This window comes from Nerophis lumbriciformis, linkage group LG02 (assembly GCF_033978685.3).
Source record: "Nerophis lumbriciformis linkage group LG02, RoL_Nlum_v2.1, whole genome shotgun sequence".
NCBI lineage: Eukaryota > Metazoa > Chordata > Actinopteri > Syngnathiformes > Syngnathidae > Nerophis > Nerophis lumbriciformis.
The window spans coordinates 47,069,659-47,083,430 of record NC_084549.2 but is presented as its reverse complement, the minus strand read 5'-3'; the positions used below and the strand labels follow the sequence as shown (position 1 = coordinate 47,083,430).

Sequence of the window (13,772 nt, the reverse complement as noted above, 5' to 3'; positions counted from 1 at the left end):
GTAAACCTGCAATAGAAGCTGTTCAGGTCCGAAGCCAGTCTATTGTTACCTGCAGAGTGGGGTGTTGGTAAAATACAACTCTCATTCGATTTGGTTTTCTTCGGTGGTAAATTCCTTGATATGGGATGTACAACACGCCTCCTGTCTTTGGCTCCTTGTCTTCTCTCTCCGCATTTCCGTCTCCAAAAACGCATTGCATAAATCTTACATACATCCATCCATCTATTTTCTACCGCTTATTCCCTTTTGGGGTCGCGGGGGGCGCTGGAGCCTATCTCAGCTACAATCGGGCGTAAGGCGGGGTACACCCTGGACAAGTCGCCACCTCATCGCAGGGCCAACACAGATAGACAGACAACTTTCACACTCACATTCACACACTAGGGCCAATTTAGTGTTGCCAATCAACTTATCCCCAGGTGCATGTCTTTGGAGGTGGGAGGAAGCCGGAGTACCCGGAGGGAACCCACGCAGTCACAGGGAGAACATGCAAACTCCACACAGAAAGATCCCGAGCCCGTGATTGTACCCAAGACTACTCAGGACCTTCGTATTGTGAGGCAGATGCACTAACCCCTCTTCCACCGTGCTGCCCATCTTACATACAGTAAGTCTCTTAAAACTTAGGATCTTGGTCCAATTTTCTCTTGTTAAAACTAAGGCAAGTTTCTTGTTGTCTGGACGGGCAGGACTTGCCTTAAATGGAAAGGGCATTTCAAGATGGCCATTTTCATTCTGATGGATCTTCCCAATAAGCGTTTCCAGGAATTGAATATCCTCTTGCGATATATATTTCCCACTAGATCGAGTGTCAGCTAAGTCAATTCCAAGTGCTTTAATTGTCGATGCTTGTGGCAGCTCCTTCACCAAACTGCGATGACACAGGCCCGTTACATACATGGAGCTGAGATGTTACCCCGACGCTACTCCAACCTAGGTCTGTTCTGATTCCAAATAGTTAATTATTTTTGGCAAGAATGTTCTGGAGCAGTCATATCCAATTAGGAGTCCAACCTCACCACCCATTAGCGGAGGGATTTTGTGAGCTATAGTAGCAAGATGTTACCGGCTGTTAGTTAGGAAAATGTGAGCATTCAAGTGTATTAAATTATCTTGTATAGGCTGGAGGTAAGTCACAGAAAATCTGTGAGAAGAAACACCTCACTAAGTAATCTTGTCTTGTGACTTCACAATTGAACTTTTTGTCAGCATGGTAGAAAGCTATAGTCTTACTGGTTCTATTCCTACCTTTAATTTTTTGCACAGTGCTTGTTTAGCCGATGTGCAATTGTCCAATAGAGCACACCAATATTTCAGACTGTGGGGCTTTCGATGATGAAACCCACAATGGGACTATCATTGATGTGCACTCGTCACCACTTACACACACAACATGGCAGTAAGAAGGCATTTTTCCCACTATGACATTGTGGAGGTATTTTTTTCCACTGCTCTGACGTTTGGAGAAAGATTGTCTGTTAGTGGGTGTTTTTTGTGCAAAGAAGTTGGATGGTGCTGCTTGGAGATGCCACATGTGGCTTTATTTCTGCACTCTTTTGAATTGTGCCCCTTTGTTAGGCATCTAAAGCAAAGTTTGTTGTCACAAATGTTTTTCTCTTTTCCTCTGTAGTCATTTTGGCTATCTTTTCACACTTGCATTTTGAGTGATATTCATCACAACATGGCATCTGCTTACATTTGTGTCATAAGAAGATGTACTCTATTTCTGACTGCTGTATATTTTTTAGGCGTCCTACTTTCTAAACCTAACTAAACTGTCGTACTAAACTTTCTGTGCTGGAGGTCTCAACAATTGTTCCAAAGGTGCTTGCCTTTGGATGCTTGTTTTCGTGTAAGCTCTTTCTCCTGTGAATTTCAAGGTTAGTTGGGATTAGACTTAGATTGAGAAAAACTTTATTGATCCACAAGGGAAATTGTTCCACACAGTAGCTCAGTTACAAAGGATGGAAAGGGTAAGGATGGAAAGGATAATGCAGGTATAAAGTAGACAAAAAAATGTACCATAGTAGCAATATAAAATATTACATATATGTAATATTTACATATTATATATACAGTATATAATATATACTGATATATTATATTATTATATTTTATTATTGTAAAAGGTCTCTTTGCCATGAGGGTTCTCCTGAGTCCGAAAGATCCTCCGTGAGCCCGGTAGACAGTTTGAATACAGTTTTTTATTTAAACACAACAGTCTGGAATTGCTTTTCAGCAGTCTCTTTTAGGCGTGTCACTCTCGCTCGCTCTCCAGCTCCCAACTCCCACGGCGTGTCTCGTTCCGGCTGCTGCTAATAAAGGCGACAGGTGATTAGATAACAAGGCCCACCTGGGCCATCCACTCACCTGTCGCTGTCTTAAAGGCCGGTCCTTGCACACCCCGTTCCGCGGCAGGCCCGCAGGCCACGCCCCCCTCCACATACCTCCACCGCCAGACTCAGGCAGGGAAGCCGTCCATCTGTGCCGACTCCCCCCGTGTGGGAGCGGGAGAGGAAGTCAGCCACAGCCATCTGTGCCCCCGGTCTATGGATCACTCTGAAATGTTAGCGTTGTAAATCTAGATACCAACGGGTGATCCGCACCTTGGCATCCTTCATGCGGTGGAGCCACTGGAAGGGTTTGTGGTCTGAGCAGAAGCAGAATGAGCACCCCAGGAGATAGCACCTGAGGGCACCGAGCTTCCGGCTGATGTACAGAATGGGGCGGTCGACGCCCCCTCCATCTGCTGGGACAAAGCCGCTCCCAGCCCTCTGCCCGACGCGTCAGCCTGCAGACTGAACGGGAGAGAAAAATTAGGCATGTGCAGGACCGGCTCCTCGCAGAGGGCCTTCTTAACTCTCTCAAACGCCTGCTGGCACTGCTCCGTCTACTGGACCAGATCTGGAGCACCCTTTCGGGTGAGGTCAGTTAGTGGGCTGGTCAGGTCCGCGAACCGGGGGATAAACCTCCGGTAGTAACCTGCCAGTCCCAAAAACTGCCTCACCTCTTTTTTTGTCTTGGGGGTTGGGCAGGCCGCAGTTACCGCTATTTTATCTACTTGCGGGCACACCTGCCCCCCTCCCAAGTGGTACCCCAAATACTGTACTTCCCTCCGGCCAACCGCACACTTCGCCGGGTTGGCGGTGAGCCCCGCCTGCCTTAGGGACTCGAGCACCGCCCCCTCACCCGCCGCATGTGTTCTTCCCAGTCGCCACTTTGGATGATGACGTCATCCAGATAGGCGGCCGCGTATGCAGCGTGAGGGCGCAGCACCCGGTCCATGAGATGCTGGAAGCGCACCAAACAAGCCGAACGGGAAGTGTCACGAATTGGTACAATCCTTCCGGAGTGGAAAATTACGTTTTTTCCTTGGACTCTGGCGACAAGGGAATCTGCCAGTAGCCCTTGGTCAAATCCAGTGTCGTGAAAAAACAAGCAGTGCCCAGCCGATCCAGGAGATCGTCGACCCGGGGCATTGGGTAGGCGTCAAAACGTGACACCTCATTCACCTTGCAGTAATCCACACAGAACCGCACAGACCCATCCTTCTTCCCTACCAGAACAATGGGGCTGCACCACGCACTGTGTGACTCTTCTATTACCCCTAACTCCAGCATAGACTTTAATTCTTCCCGAACCACTTTGCATTTGTGTTCAGGGAGCCTGTAGGGCCGAGACCGCACCGTAACAACCGGGCTGGTCTCAATGTGATGTTGGATGAGGTTCGTGCGGCCGGGCCGAGGGGAGAACACATCAGAAAAGCGCTGCTGAAGCTCGGCAACATCTGCTTTCTGCGCTAACGTGAGCTGATTATCACAGAGGAGGAGGTAGGGCGGGGTGGAGCGCGGGATCTCCGGCCCGAACTCATCCTCCTCCTCGATCACCATGGAAACAGGCTCCGCCTCCTTCCATGCTTTCAGGAGGTTGAGATGGTAAATTTGGGTGTCTCCGCCCTGGTCTAAGCGCCGGACCTCATAATCCACATCACTCACTCGCCGTGTGACCAGAAAGGGTCCTTGCCACTTGGCGAGTAATTTCGAGCTGGATGTCGGGAGTAATACAAGCACTTTTTCTCCCGGTGAAAATTTCCTTAGCTGGGTCCCCCTGTTATACAAGCGCTGCTGACGTTCCTGGGCCAGGAGCAAATTCTCGCGTGACAAGTGCCCCACTGTGTGGAGTTTTGTCCTCAGGTCCATAACGTATTGTATTTCATTTTTGCTTGGGCTTGATCCAAAACCCTGCGCGGCTTCCTGCCGTATAATAATTCAAAGGGGGAAAACCCTGTGGAGGCCTGGGGAACCTCCCGTATTGCAAACAGCAGGGGATCCAACCATTTATGCCAATTTGGTTTGTCCTCGTGCACGAACTTACGGATCATGGATTTCAATATCCTATTCAGCCGCTCCACCAACCCATCGGTCTGAGGGTGGTAGACGCTGGTTCGAATGGATTTGATCCCCAATAATCCGTATAGTTTCTTTATCGTGCGTGACATAAAGGACGTACCCTGGTCAGTCAGAATCTCTTTCGGGATTCCGACTCGGGAGATGACCTGAAACAGCGCTTGCACTACTCTCTTTGCAGAGATGGACTGCAGCGGCACTGCTTCGGGATAACGAGTTGCGTAATCCACCAGGACTAGAGCAAAACGATATCCCCGTGTGCTCGGGTGAAATGGTCTGACAAGGTCCATGCCAATCTGCTCAAACGGGACCTCCATGAGTGGTAATGGGCGCAAAAGCGCCCTGGGGATGGCCGCTGGATTGACCAGCTGGCGCTGCTGGTGTGCGGCCTGCCCGGATGCCTGGCCAATAGAAACGGACCATTACCCGGTGGAGTGTCGTATCATACCCCATGGGGTGAACGTGCGCCGCCTGGAAAACCATTTCCCAACAGTGTTTCGGCACCAACAACTGGGTGATCTCCTCTCCTGTTTGAGTGTCACGACTCACTCTGTATAATCTATCTCTAATGACTGAAAAGTGAGGGAATAACCACGCAGGGAAATCCTCCGTAGGGTGCAAGTGGAGGAGGCGGTTTCCCCTCGGCAGTGTCGGATGAACCCGCGTCGCCGCTGAGAACCGCGCAGATATTACCCTTTCCCACTGGTCGTGAACGCACCCCCACACATTGCGTCACTAAATTGTTAAACCCCGCCCAATTGGTACCCAGGATTAAGAGGTGCGTAAGGTGCGCACTTACAGCAACCTTGACACTATGCTTTTGTCCACCGTATTGATTTTCTACCGGCACCACAGCGTATTAGGGCTGTACAGTATACCAGTACTAAAAAGGGAACCACGGTACTAATTCATTAAAAACGATATTATACTGCCTAAATACCGATACTTTGTTTTTCATCCTTATATTGCCGTGCGGTGGTGACGTACAGTGCCGAGGAGCATGATGTTGAGTGTGTCAGCACGCACACACAGCTACAAGCGCTGCTTTAAAACATGCCTTGTCAAAGGTGGCATTGAAGTATTACAATATTTGCTTCAAACTTAGGTACACTTTTAAATAACAATCATCCAGACCTGCACAAGGAGTTTTAAGTTAATGTAGTTAACCAGCTACCCTGCTGTTAAAGTTAAAGTACCACTGATAGTCTCACACACACTAGATGTGCATTTTAACCATCCCCTTGTTCCACCCCCTGGGAGGTGAGGAGAGCAGTGAGCAGCAGCGGTGGCCGCGCTCGGTAACAATTTTGGTGCACCTACAGATACATAGACATGCACACAGCCGGTTGGATTGTTGCCAATTATTTGAGTTGTCCAAACCGCCCACATAGCGCAAACTAATGCAAGTGAAAAGATTGCATTTTTTTACAAAACCCTATACAATTTGCATTTTATCTTTAACAATGTCTGTTTTACTAGCAACAGTACATGTCTTATCTGTGTTCTTTTAGCCATAGTATTTTTTTTAGTATTTATTAATGATTGTATTTGTCCTAAAGCAGAGACCAAGGGTTGCAAACATACATCAAGAAACATTTAGACATGTCAATAAAGCTTTATTTTCTATTTAAACCTAATCCTAGATTATGGCAGACTATATGTAATATATACACTTGTAAATTGTACTTTGAGTGCAAAAAGAAAGGACCAGTGTGTTTATTGTCTTTAATGTTTTATTTGTATCTTCTAATATTGTTATTTGATTGCAATAAGAAACAAATGTTAAATGTATTGTAAAATGTTCTTTTAAAAGACAATAATTAATTTTTTTAGGGTTCCCCTTTATTTTGAAACGTTTCGAAATACATTTTGGTACTGGTACTGTGACCAAAATATTGGTATCAGGAAAACTCTAATTCAGACTCAAGTTCTTCAATTTTGTCCATCATGTGAAATTGCTGAGTCTCTGAGCATTCCTGCTTGTGTTTTCCACTTTTCGTACAGTAATTTTTTTCGCCTTTCATTTTGTGCTGTTTCCTGTTTCTTTAACTCTTGCATTTTAGCTGTCAGATGTTTCTCATGCAAAGGTTTTCATTGTTTCAATGCCATTAGCTCCCTGCATGCATCGTTCCTCATTTTCTTCTGCTGTCATTGTCTTTTGCCTCTAACAAGCAATCTACCTTCTTAATTTTCCCTCATAATAATGAAATATTTTTTTCTGTACTTCACTGCTATGTACTGACATTATAACTTATAAAGACAACTCTTTTCACGGAAAATAATTAGCAGGTTAATCACAAAACGTTTCGTGAATCAGCAATGAATGGCTTATACAGTTGAAATTACCACAAATATATAGTAGCTCGTGCACACACACACTCTCAAACTATACAGATGGTGGTTGATTTATATAGGCTAGTAAGGTAAAGTTTTGTACCTGACAAGTTTCGGCTATCTTGCTTCTGTAGCCTTCATCAGAGGTGTCACGTGATGTTAGCGCGACGTCATCTGTGACGTGTTATATGGATTGTTCCATCCCACCTAAAGTGGTGGGATGGCGGTGTCCCCTGGTGTGCGCTGGGGGTAGGGCGGGGCGCCCCCTGTCTCTGGATGTCTACCAAACGGCCTGGGGGCGGCCCTGCAGGACTGTGTCCCAGGTGTGGGATCAGGCCCGGCCCTCACCAATCTGGCGCCCTAGGCAAGATTTTAGGTGGCGCCCCCCCCCACATCGGCAGTGAAGTGTATATACTCACAAGAAACCGAATAGCTTTGTCTTTGACCTTTTTTTTTTAATTTACAACTATACCTAATATATAAAGGGATGGAAAAGTGACTATTACCTGCAGGGCAAACATTAGCTAACCAGAAGGCAATAACAATGTAAACAAAAACACCTGCTTAAAAGATCTAATACAAATGTCCCTGAGGAATGTAAGGTGGGAGTACTGTAATTACCTAACGTTACATTATTATTGTCCATAACAATTTAGCCCCCTCCACAATATTAACCCGACGTTAAAACAGAACTAGCTATTTATTGATTAGCAATTGCCGAATCATGTAACATTAGCTTAATGCTAAAAAGCCAGGTTACTATCACATTCTGTAACAGACAAATAATTTCATGTAGGCTAACGTTGCCTACCTGCTACCTCTGTCTTTTCTCGTTTCTCCTCCTCTTCTTTTCTCTTTTTTCTTCCCTGGGCACCTGACAGTTTTGGCCGTTTTGACATCTTGTGTTGATTTTTTGATGTGGTGACGTCCAAAAAGAGTCATGATACGGGAAGGGAGGGGGCGCACCGTGCGGGGGGAGGCGGGTGGGGGGGCGTAATGTTGTAACAAATAATATTTCTATTAAATAGGCTTTACTTTGCATTTTAATTAACGTGGGATTATTTGTTGTATTTAGAAATAATAGTACCAGCTTTTTTTTGCTTTTTTTTTTCTCCAACATTTGTGGCACTGGCGTGGCGCCCCCTAACGGACGGCGCCCTTAGCATTTGCCTATACGGCCTATGCCACGGGCCGGCCCTGTGTGGGATAGTTGGTAGGCTCCTTCGTCCCTGTTGACAGTCTTATAAATACACATTAGTAGGCTAAATGAACCTCTTCAACATATACAGTTTAATTTTACCATATGACACAAACATTAACAAATTGTGTTTTTGTTGGTGGTGGAGGGGTTATTTTTGTTTGTTTGTTTTTAAATGTAATTAAGTAATGAACACCTGACTGTTGTTGGTTTATGGCATGCAGTATATATTTCTCTCAATGCCTCTGGGCCGCATTCCATCTTTAATTGTGCTTTCACTGTGTTCAGTGTGGACAAAGGACTCTGTTTCCCTCTGTTGGAGATGTCGCAAACTGCACTTTAAAGCCCAAAGTCCTCACGGAATGGTGCAGTTGGCTGATTTTTTTGCTAACAGTCACACGAGCCCAGAGATGGATTAAGTCACGTTTTCACTGTGACTACCCTTGTCCAATAAGAGTCCACGCTTATAGCACTGCTGTCAACAAGGCTTTTATTGCTCTTGTTTTGTATTTGCGTCACATACTGGGTAGGGCACAGTGTGACGTGGGATACCTTGAGCACTTTAATCACCATGAACATCGTAAAAACCATCAACAGTTAGATACAATACTTGTAAGTACATGTATACAAAACGATACATTACAGTGTGAAAATAATTATATTCACCGTGTTCATCTGGTAGACCAATGGTAGAATGTTAGATTGTACAAAAGGATTTCTCTGTTCGCGCTTTTGTCTCTATACTTCCGGTCACCCTATTTCGGGTTGCTATACTCCCGGTATCTACAGGACATTTATTTATGACAGTCCAAAATGTGTAGAAATAAAATGTTCATGTATAAACATGTTTGTTTGTTTTTTATAAATCAAAATGCACAACATATTAACAGCTGTTGTCACATTGTAATAACTGTAATGGTGACAGTTACACATGGTATTGTTGAATGTGCTAAAAAAAAGTACTTATAAACACACTAAAATCTTTTGACAAAACTTCTTTTTTTTAAATTAAATAAGACACATAGCTGGGTTGCAATCACGTGACCAAGAGGCACATGCGGGCACTTCTAGGTTTCAGGCGATGGTCTAAAGCCCCATGAGGCTGCTGTTTATTTACCTGAATCAGTGCAGATCTGGGCATATATTGAAAGGTTATGCATATACAGTATGTCTGTATATATACACTGTATGTATTTAAATATTTGTGTATATACTTTATCTTCATATTGTTTGTCTATAGGGCTGACACCAGAGAGATATACCCAAACAAATTTATTCAGCGTGGCGACACAGACCGCTTCTACATCCTCAACACTCTCTTCAACCTTCCCGGTAAGAACATAAACCCCAAACACAAGTTCTGTAATAACATAAACTGTGCAGGTATTATTGTAGCAAAATAATTTGCAAATGCGTATATCAGTCTGTGTTTTTTGTGTAAACAGATCCGCATGTCTACATTCTAATTTATGTCTCTCTGTATGTAAAAAAAAACCCAAACTGTTTCCTGTTCAACTCTGTGTGAAGCAGGAATGCTTGATTAGCTGTCTTTTTACATGTGACTTTTGCTACACTTTTGCCATGGAAGATTTGTGTGTGAATGCAGCAATCTGAACATGTAAAAAAAAAGTTTGTAGCGTTACCCTTCCTTTGCCTTTACTCGCCAGTACTTGGCACGTAGGATCCAATTATGTCAGAACCGGAGTGATGTTATCGAGGCTGAGGTGAGCTTCCGATTCAAAAAGTGGGTGATACTGATAGTCAATACCAGACTGATACTTTTTTCTTGAAATGTCATGATCATTGAATAATTTTGTCATGATTGCAAAGGAACGACAAACAAAATGTTTTAAATTATTAACAGGTTTATTTATTTATTTATATCTATCTATATATATATATATATATATATATATATATATATATATAGATATATATATATAGATCTATCTATCTATCTATCTATCTAGATAGATAGATAGATATAAATATATATATATATATGCATATATAATAAATATATTATTCACATTATAATATGTAACATGTCTCTTCATGCAGTGACTGTTGCTATTAGTTTAATATCACACATTTCAATTGTACACTGCTGAAAATGCATCATAGAGCAAGCCAACTTTATTTGAAAAAAATAATGTTAATTAATTTCAAAGTTACGTTACATAAAGTTATAGAACGGTTTTATTTAATGTTCAGTCCGTAGTGATATTTGCCAGTGAGCACACCAGTTGCAGTCATCTGTTGTATGCATTGACCTGATCACTGACCATGTAGCAACCCTCAGCCTTTCAGGTAACCATCCATAGTTAAGGTAAAGGAGCATGTATAGTCAATTTATAAGCGTGATTAATCTGCGTATATGCATGATTAATGCAATATTTGTTTGTGATTAATCACATAAGTTAACTTATTATTGTTGACAGCCCTAATCTTTACACAATATTAATGTATATATTTTTGTTACATTGTTGTTTATTGTTATTGTTTTTGCACTATTGACAGAATTATTCTATGATCATAACATTTCCAGTAAAAAGTATCAACATGGTATCGACTATCAGTATCGCCCACCATTTTTTTAAATCGAAAGCTAATTTAAGCTTTGTTACCATCACTCTGTGCAAGGCGCCAACTTGTGGTGAGTATAACCAAAGTAACAATTTGAAAATTTCATAAGATGGTTATTGTAACCCGGGCCATTGCTAGAAATTATGGGCCCCCTTAAAGAATATCGGTGAATATTGGCTGCTTCCTAAAAATAAAGCTATCTGTAGCTTTCTCACGCTGGAATTGTCTACATGCTTACTGTCAGAAAATACAAAAAAAAAGAAACGTAATTTAAAATCACTACTTAGGCAGCTGCTTTTTGTTCGAGCATTCGTTGAGTATTAACATTCAACGTCAAATTTTCACGTTGTAATTGTCTATATGCTTGCTGGTCAGAAGATACAATAAAATAAACATAATTTAAAATCACACCTTGTTCACCTGCTTTTTGTTCAAGGCAAATATTTGAAACATTTGCGTTTGTGCGCATGCTAAGTAGCGTTGGGGAGCAGACATCGATAGGTAGCAGACATCAACAGAACACCCGTCTACCCCATTCGTTGCCACCTTCAATTTTGTTGTTTTTCAGTGTTCCTGACAGTGCCTGGTGTAATACACCCAATTTGTTTCCTTTTTTATGATTAACAGCTTAACAAGTCAGTATTATTATGTATTATTAGTTGTGTTATTCTCATTTTACTGATTTGCAGCATGTTATTACACCTCTGATTGAAAATACATGTTTAATTAACCACTCAACAAATAGGTAGTGGGTATTTTACTATATTTAACAATCTCGCACTCATATGCAAATAAACAAAGTGTCCTGGCTCAAGATAGTTCACAGGTACATATGTAGCATTTAACTTAAATGTGCAAGTAAAACAAAGAGTACATGGAATACATTGTTATAAAAGAAATATGAAAAAGCAACAAGCCTAATCTAATCTCAATTAAAGTTTAAGTTGGCTTGTTTGTTCACTGTAAGTCGCATCAGAGAGCCCAACGCTGGGCCTTTGTGTTAGCAAATTTGCTGATGAAGTTTTTGAAGTCCAATTGTCGACTTAGCTGACTTTTAATTGTAAGTCTAGCAAGGCTATTTAGCCTGTCTTGGCTTGTTGTGGATCTGAGATAGTTCTTTCAGTTTGCTAAACGCAACTGTCACAGACAATGTTATAGGAAAGTCAGTGTAAAACTGTCCCAAATTCGAAATAATCTTTTTCACTTTGTTGTTGTTAGCTATTATGGTGTATTTTATCTTATATTGCTATGAAAACAAACAACAACAACAAATCGTTGAACATTTAACTTTTTTATGTATAGGCTGTACAAAAGTCCCACTAACAACACATTTTACAAGACCACATTAAACACATCATGATGATGTGACTGACCTTCGTCAGATGCTCATAATTAGTAATTATGAGTCTGTGACGGATATAATCATTCAGTAATGATTAATTACTGACTCAAACGTGAATATGTCATGATACAATTCAATGCAGCTTCTGAATGTGCGCATACTGGAGCACTGTCTGACAGTGATGCGTGTCAAACACACCACTGCTTTACAATGAACTAGCGACTTTTTTTTTGTTGAACTGGCGGCTTGTCCTGAGTATTACGCGGCTAGATGACAGCTAATGCCTATCAAAGGTAATGTTTACAATATTACATGAATGAACAAGTAGGCTAATTGTTTCAACCCTCGGTAGTTTTACTCTCTCACAAAAAAGTTTTTGACATCCTGTGCCCCTGCTCGGCTGCTCTTACTCCTGGCCCTGATATTTGCGGGGCATCCTAAACTGCTGGAGTTCGCTTGTGTCAGAGTATGTTGGTGACGAACCCCAAGATGCAGAGATGGCAGGCTTTGTCCAGAAAAACATGATTTAATTTAACACTATAGCAAAAAAAAAAAACAGAAGGGTACAAACAAAAGGCGCGCACAAGGCGGAGAACAAACTTGGCTATGAACTAAAATAGCACAAAGGCTAACTGTCGACAAGAAACAAAAACACTTACTGTGACACGAAGGAACTATGACATGAGCAGAGTGAACAAAAGTAGACAGAGCTACAACGACAAGTATTATGACAGGTAGTAGTGAACATCGACAATGACAATAATCCAGCACTGACTGGAGGGGAAGGCAGGTTTAAATAGCAGCTGGCTGATTGACACCAGGTGTGGCCAGGTGCCAATCAGCCACAGCTGAGGGGAAGCAGCACTCAGGGAGACAATCAGTAAATGAAGACAAAATAAAAGCGCTGACAGAAAACTAAGACAAACGCAGAGGAAAAATTAAAACACAGTCAAACTGTCAGGGACAAGCCTGACAGCTTGCGCTCAATTAATGCAGATGAGGAAGAACCATGGCGGGACGAACAGACTGCGGTGTGGACCAAACTATTTTTTAAAAAGGAGCCAATGGGTTATTGAAATGATTTAAATTAGAATAGTGTATGACTTGTGTTTTTGTTTGAATTCGGATTCATTTTTATAAATATATATTAGTTTAGTGTATGCATAATAATTTTGTCATAGAGGCTACTGGGCTTTTGTGACCAAAATTATCGCAGTTATCATTATTATCGTGTTATTGTTGAATCTGTTTTAAAAAAAAATGTACTGAAACACACTAAAACCTTCTGACCAAGTTTTTATTTTTATTTTTTTTAAACATCTAAGAGCCTCTTTTTCTGCGCTGTTCTACGAAATCTAAACATCTAAACATGTATAGAGTTGCTGAGGTAGCTGGAGATGGAGGCACTATGTTGTTAGGTAGTGAGTTAGCCAACACCACCATCCCCGCAAGCTCCAGCCGAGCCTGCCACAGCCTCGACGCCTGACCAGTTGCCTACTGCACCAGCTCTGCAGACGCCACCAGCTCTAGACACGGCAAAAGCGACCCCAGCGGGTCGTCCCACGACGCTGCAATCATCGTCTTTAGCGGGTCCTCCCACGACGCCGCCATCATTGTCTTCAGCGGGTCGTCCCAGGACGCCGCCATCTTTGTCTCCAGCGGGTCGTCCCACGACACCACCTTCTTCGTCTCCAGCAGGCCGTCCCACGACGCCGCCTTCTTCGTCTCTAGCGGGTCGTCCCATGACGCCGCCTTCTTCGTCTCCAGTGGGGCGTCCCACGGCGTTTCATTGACACCCTCCGCGCTATCAGTAGCTGTGCCCAGGACCCGGGCATAGACGGTTACAACTGCTGGTGCGCCGTGGCCACTCACGTCCACCTTCTCTTCTGCGCCCGCCTTATCACCA

The 13,772-nt window shown here is 42.9% G+C and overlaps 1 protein-coding gene across 5 annotated transcripts in view; it reads left to right on the top strand.

Annotated features, from left to right (window-relative positions):
- The window catches only part of LOC133608458 (cytosolic purine 5'-nucleotidase-like), a 121,449-nt gene that overhangs the window by 59,445 nt on the left and 48,232 nt on the right, over window positions 1–13,772 (top strand). For 2 of the 5 annotated variants that reach the window (XM_061963718.1, XM_061963712.1), the window contains exons 1-2: window positions 8,433–8,550; window positions 9,179–9,270. The exons of 1 other annotated variant lie outside the window; for it this stretch is intronic. Coding sequence is in view for 1 of the 4 variants with exons in the window: in XM_061963701.1 (XP_061819685.1) it covers window positions 9,179–9,270 (92 nt within the window). In the remaining 3 variants the exon portion in view is untranslated. Of the gene's footprint in view, window positions 1–8,432; window positions 8,551–9,178; window positions 9,271–13,772 lie in introns of those variants that run through there. 2 more of the 5 variants (XM_061963701.1, XM_061963726.1) reach the window with 1 other exon arrangement.